This window comes from Saccostrea cucullata, unplaced genomic scaffold (genome assembly GCF_032062105.1).
Source record: "Saccostrea cucullata isolate Sc308-1 unplaced genomic scaffold, CSIRO_AGI_Scuc_v1 ctg17483, whole genome shotgun sequence".
NCBI classification, from domain to species: Eukaryota; Metazoa; Mollusca; class Bivalvia; order Ostreida; family Ostreidae; genus Saccostrea; species Saccostrea cuccullata.
The window spans coordinates 1-7292 of NW_026938408.1; the positions used below are offsets into that span (position 1 = coordinate 1).

Consider the following 7292-nt stretch of genomic DNA (forward strand, 5'->3'; position numbering starts at 1 on the left):
TCTTGTCTAAAATTAAAAAGAATGAAAATATTTACTCAAAATAAAAGCCGTTATTCGGGCCATGTCCCTTTCTCTTATTACAATAATATGTATTTTGAAACGCGCTCATTCTGGATGCGTAACATAAATTCAAATAGTAACTCTAACATTTGAAAAAGTTTGAAAAGCCCGGAATTTTTAACAGAAGCCGAAGACATCTTCAGAAATGCACCTATGACTATGAACTTACATTGTCCTAACACTACTTCTTCAAAAAATTCTTGCCAAGACACAGATCCGCACCCCAGTTCGTTGGACGAGTGCCAATGACAGTACCACGACACCGCCACATCTTTTGGATTTCGGATGACGTTGACAATTTTTCTCCCTGACCGGAAGTGCTCCTGTGGTAACCACCGGTAGGGCATATGGGAATTAAACACCCTGGGGGAGGGCAGTTTGTCTAGAGAGGACAGGTCACTTATCATGTCCAGGAACACGTGCTCTCTGGTGAGAGGGTGGTACTCTGGTTTTCCTTGAAGAAGCATAACAATTATCTCCCAGACCCAATGGGTTCCTGTTGGAACACAGCAAAATACATAATTATTCCTATAAACAAGGTTGATTTCAAAGTGATAAAATCTTTTAAAAATTAATAATTAAAATAAAAAATCAAAAATATAGAACTTGGTTATTTCCTCATCAATGAATTATCCATTCCATTTAAAAGTAACTTTTAAGGAGTTTAACTTCAACGAAAGAAAATAAATACTAGTTATTAAAATCAGAGATACTTACGAAGGAAAATTGAATGAGAAATTTATCCAAATGTTACTGCTTATAAAGTAAGTTAGCGACCGACGATCTACATTGAAGCTTTGTTTGTAATATTTTCAAATATTTGTCGGGCTGGGGTGAATTCTTAACTTAGAACTAAAGGGAAGAACTTTATAGATTTGAGAACTATGTTATCTTAATGATATACATTGTAGTCATTGCTATTCACGGATATTTACAAGTTATCTGGGATCCCTATCTAATTAAAAGATTTCCTTATACGGATAATTACGAATTACGGATATAGCGAAGTACTGTAAATCACTTTTTATTCGCGAGAACTTTATTTTCGCGTAATTACGCGAGACAGTGTACTCGCGAAAATTTAATTCTCGCGTTTAATAGTATTCCTTAAGAATATATAGAGCAATAGCCACAGTTCGCGAAAATTTTGTCTCGCTAATCAAGAGTCAATGACTATCTCGCGAAAATAAGATGTCGCGAAAATTTAGTGATCTACAGTAATTTCATATGTCATAGTGACTTCGTTATAACCGAGTTTTACTATATATGACTTACCACACTTGGGAAACGTTATCATAAGCACATCATCTTCTCGAGTTTTCATGTTACGTAGCGCTTCCAGGTGTTTTTTAGCATCGGCTGCTAGCGGTGGAAAAGGCGGGAAACAGCAGCCATCAAAATGAACCAAATCCTCAAATGGCATATCTGAGAAGTATATACCTGTAAATGGCTTAAATTATTAATCGATGATATTGAAATACTTCTTAGAGAAAAATTAACGTAATATATACTGATTAGGAATCATTGCACATTTTATAAAATAATTTATGCAAGCTCGGAGTTAAATTACTCCCTGCCTGACGCAGGGGTTTGAGCGTTTGCTCTCGAGTTGTGAATTAAAGGGGGTTGGTTGATCCTTACGTCGCAGGTTCGAATCTCACTGCGGGACGCAGGGACAGGCCCGTAAAAACTGAGGTTCCGTGTCACAGTAAGTGCTTGCATGTAAAAGATCCCTCATGCACTGTTCAATGGCCTTGAGTGAAACGTGAAGGTCTTAAATTTACAGTCCTACGCCGACAAGTGTAGGCATCTCCATATGAGTGGAATAAAAATGCTCAAGGGGCGTTAAAACAAACACACAAATATGTGCGTTTTATACCAATGACATACCATCTTATGTCAGTAAAGCAAGTACCATGCACATCGTATTTTTTGAATGAATTTTAAAAAATATGGAAATACATGTACCTACCTTACCTGAGGATGCTTCTGAATTAATACGACTAATAAAAGATTTGCTATTCTTGGGAAGATTTTTAACGATTTCTCCTATGTAATTGCAAGTCATTTGATCATAAATTATGGCCCCTCCTTAACCTTGGTGATTCAAAATTTAAACAATATTGAATTTAAATTACTAGTACCTGAGGAAGCGTCCATATATAAATGTACAATCACTGCTTTATCGTTCCCGAGAAGAAAATTAAAAAAAGAAGATTTTTTATATGTTTACCTTTGATCACCTCTTGTGACCCCCAAAACCCCATTGCTCATGACCTAGGAAGCTTTTACATGTTTCATCTTTTCGGACCCAGTGGTTCTAAAAAGGAAGACTATTTAAACTCCCAACCAAACCCTACTATTTCTTAGTTATTTCCCCCTTGAAAAGGGCATAGCCCTTCATTTGATCAAGCTTGAATCCCCTTTACACAACGATACTCTATGTCAAGTGTGCTTAAAATTAGTCATGTGGTTGTAGAGAATTAAGCTGAAAATATGAAATGTTTACTACAACGACGACGACGATAGAGAAAGCTCACTTGAGCTTCGGCTCAAGTGAGCTAAGACTAAAGAGAGAGAGTGCGTGTGTGAGAGAGTGTGTGTGTCACTGTGTTTGTGTTATTGCTACCTTCTAGACAATGACAGTAGACGGAATGAGGGCACGTTTACTGAATACATTTTCAAAATTTTACCTGATTACTTAGACCCATTTTTTTATGTGAAATCTGGAAGGGAAACTTTAAATACTATTACATAATTAAGCTTGTGAGGTTCACCTGTGCTTAAGTTTGAGAGTCTAAATCTTTATTCTCAAATTTGATCTATCGCTGTCAACATTCCTTCTAGGACGGTTCTATACAAGGACTGATTTATAGATTGATACACAAATGCAGACAGGTATATATATTATTATAATAGAGATATTCCAATGTAATGTATGTCAGACGTTAAAGTTTTAATTTACAAAAGTCATATGATTCTGAACAAGTGACCAAAGTCTAAAAATAATCAATAAACATGCAACTCACCTGCACTGTCTGGCTTCCCACTAGCAATATCCGTCGCTTAACTCCGAACAAAAAGTGTGAAATACAGGCAAGTTTTTCTTTGTTAACTAGCTCTGACAAAAAGTCGAACGTCAGAAACCTTCAAGCAATGTTGATAATAAGATGATTTGTTTACACTCCGTATACGACAACTACTTGTCATGGTTTGACCAGTTATTTAAAAAGGCACTATGTAATTTATGGACTGGAAATTTAGAGACAAGCTTTGGTGGAATGACACACCTTCCGTTTTCTTATTAACTATGGCCCGCCTTGAATATGTCCGGGGCATATATAGAGTTTGTCTTGTCCTGCCATCCTTCTGTCTTTTTGTCCTTTCGTCATTATATCCTTCCGGCTCACTAAAAGCATTTAACTCAGTTCAAATTGCTAAGTTTCAAAGAAACTGTTCAAGATATTTTCATGAAAGGTCATACACTGATACATATGGATAAAAACCAGTCAACTGCATCATCATTTTTTGAATTTGACCTTTCCTTTGATCTTGACCTCACATTTCTTAGACTAGTGTTTAACCCAATTTTGAAGAAACCATTTAAGAAAATGGAATTAAATCTCATATGCTGATACACGTACAAACTGAAGTAAGCTTTTCAACTAGATCAACATTTTTTTACCTAAACGTTTCCTGACATGACATTTTTTTTTATTAGTGTTTAGCTCATTTTAAAAGAAACCATTGAAGATATTTTTTATTAACTTCATGCGCTGATAGATATTGGTAAGAGCTGTGCAATTGCATCGACATTTTTTGACCTTGACCTTTTTCTCACATTAACCTCACCTTTCTTTAAATAGTGATTAGCTATAACTCATTTTTTTAAAGAAATCGTCCAAGAAAGTGTTATCAATTTTCATATACTGATACATACTGTAAGGAGATATTTTTCTTTGATCTTGCTTCATTTTTTTTAATTAGTGTCAAACTTCATATGCTGATACATACTGCTGTAAACGATTCAACCACATCAACATTATTTTTTACCTTGACATTTACCCCACTTTTCGAAAGAATTGTGTTCAGCTCAAGTTTGAAGAAACCATTCATGAGATATATATATATATTTTAAATTTCATATGCTAATCGAATTGATATAAGCTTTTTAACTGCGTAATCTTTTTTACTCGACCTTTCCTTTGACCTTGATCTTATATTTTCTCATAAATTAGTGTTAAGATCATTTTAAATAAACCATTCAATTTAATTTATTTAACTTAATACGCTGATAAATACAAGTAAGAGATATTCAATTGCATCAAAACGCTTTACCCTGATGTTTCTTGTGACTTTGACCTCACTTTTTTAAAATATGGCTTTAATATTTGGCATGTATAACAGCCCCTGTATATTTTTGGGGGGAAGGGGGTAAAAACATATATATATATATATATATATATATATATATATATATATATATATATATATATATATATATATATATATATATATATATATAGAGAGAGAGAGAGAGAGAGAGAGAGAGAGAGAGAGAGAGAGAGAGAGAGATATTTTTAAACCTTGAAGTTTGACTATATTTTTAGGAAACATGAACATTACATGTAACTATAACTTTTAAACGGTTGGTTTCAAAGCTGTCATGGTTATAGGTTTACATTTATGCCTTGTGAGAGGACCTTAACTAAATACTTTTGACCTTGACCTCGGAGTTTAACTTTTTGAAATAATAAAATTCTCTAAATATATCCAGTACTTTTGAACAGTTAAGGCTAGGGCTTTCAAATTAAAACAGGTGTATTTTTGTGACAAGACCATCCCAGATTTAAACCTTGGTCAAAATTTTTGAATAGGTTTTTATATTTCATAGATAACAAGATCTTACCGTGAGTACCAATAATTTGACCTTTTGACCTAAACCTTGGAATTTGCCTTTCTTTTGAAAAAAATGTCTGTTATTTAACAATCTTGTGTCTGTTGTGTGTCTGTATTGACTTTGAGAAATAATCGATGGTGGATATACATGGTTGGGCGTCGGGGGTTGGGGTTGATGAAGAAAAATATGTTTCGGAATATCAAACTACTGCTTTACGTTTATTATAAAACGTTTTGGTATGGTTATACCATTAACTTTTTTTCTAGTGAAATAAAAATGCTTCTGTACTTTATTAATTATTATAATGTTTTGTTATGAGCTTGAGTTTAACGTTTTTTTTTCTGGTAAAATATCCAAGTATGAAACAGGTGTGAAAAAAAAAACTTTTTGGTGTCTTTTATTCCAAGTTCACTTGGATAAATCGAATCGACATATGAGTGAAAGTAATAATTTTTGAATTTTATTACATCGTCGATATGTATCTAAATGTCGAGTAGAAGGCCACTTAAAGTGTTTTCTTCTTCTCTTGAAGAAGTTTTTGAATAAATTCTTCTTCTTAGGAATATAAAAACACGTCAGCTTATAAAGGCGCATAACTTGTGCCCATAGGATTTACAACAGTTTGTTGGAAGACCTTATCTCGAAGTATAAGAAAACAATTAAGATTTTTAAGTCTGAATATTTACTTCCATTGAATATTATTTTCTTTATTCGTTAAGAAACCCGATCTGTAAACGTCGCCAAGCAGTCTGCATATATAGATTTTCTAACAAGTGGTTGATCTATCATGCAATGAAACGTAGACTAAGGTATACATTAATAATGCGATATTTCATTTACCTATTATTCATGTATATGTCCCATGAATTGATCTCTATACATATTGCTTTTGGACAGACATTGATGCCCACCGTTCAAACTATTTTAAACTAAATCCCAGTTCCACATACAAAATCCTGGATTGCTACTTTGGTGAACCTCTTTGGCCCCCTATTGCACTTCATCTTCATTAGCGAAGATGATTACGCTTGGGCGACAAAGCAACATTGACAAAAATGATTTTTTCGATAAATTATCGTGAAAAAAGACAAACATTCTGAAACAATCTTTCTCTGAAAACGAAAAAAAAAAAAATTCTTGAAAGGGTATTAGTGCTTGGTAAAATTTTATGCGAAATACCTTCTGTTATTTATTTTTTATGTATGTGTGTAATTTTAATCACCAAATTTAGGGCCTGGCTGCTGGAAAAACTTTCAAAAGTCCTACTAAATCTCTTATGACTTACCGGGTATTATTGGCCGAAAACTTCGGCAGTTGCAAATTGTTTTTATAAATCCGTCTTATACTTAGATTTCTGATTTGATCTGTCTTGCATGGTAGAACTACATACACTTCAATTTGTTATTTCAAATTATTTTTAATTTGTTTCATCCTATGTTTACCCCTTTATACCGTGGATATGACTCACTGGAAAATGTTTTGATATCCCACAGTTGTGATGTCACAATAAGATTTGCGATTGAGTGATGAAGTAAAATAAAGTGGTGTCTTTTATAAAATCAGTGAAGAAAAATTGAAAATGATTCTATCAAACGTGGGATAAAAAGAATCTCCCATGATTTGTAGGATTCGATTTTTCTCCAACTCATGTGTTTTTATCCCTTCGCCAATGCCCAGGGATAAAATTACACACAATTTATTGGATAAAAACCGAATCATTGGAGATCCTATATATCAAATTACTTCATCTGTTGTAACAAATTGATAATTTGTAATATGAAACTAATTATTTATTATATCAAATTGATAATTTGTAATATCAAATTGGTAATTTGTAATGTGAAACGTATGGAGATAACGAATAGTATTCAAGCTCAAAAGTCTATAAAACAGGAGCAGAGGAAACAAGGACCTCCAACACTTCAGAGATGGGATCAGGTGCCACGGAGGAGTGAGCATCCCATGCCGACCGGTCACACCCGTCATGTGCTCATTGTAATGATCGGGAAACAACGGAAATAAATAACTCACGATAAGTATGAAAAACGTCAGTCAGCATTTGACTCAATGATAAATTGTATTTGCTGGCAAGGTCATTGTATCCACCATAATATATAACTTACGAAATGATGAGGTTAAACGAGATTGCTGATATTCTTGTTTTATCAACTCATTTGTCAAAAATTAACCTCTTTTTAGAAATTGTACATGTACATACGTAGAGCATGCTCTTGCATATCGAATTAACTGAGAGATATAAACCCCGTATGCAGGTGATGAAGGTATATAAAGTAAGGGAAATTGGCCATATAGACCATATATGTATCAATAA

General features: G+C 33.6%; 1 protein-coding gene across 1 annotated transcript; it reads right to left on the reverse strand.

Annotated features, from left to right (window-relative positions):
* Positions 1-229: 229 nt before the first annotated feature.
* On the reverse strand, positions 230-3242 carry LOC134250133 (sulfotransferase 1A3-like; the record flags this gene model as incomplete). The annotated part of the gene is made up of 3 exons (XM_062732484.1): positions 3090-3242; positions 1336-1485; positions 230-556 (listed from the first exon to the last, which is right to left on the reverse strand). Coding segments are annotated over exons 2-3 (475 nt in total), but the record flags the coding sequence as incomplete, so codon positions are not given.
* Positions 3243-7292: the final 4050 nt, after the last annotated feature.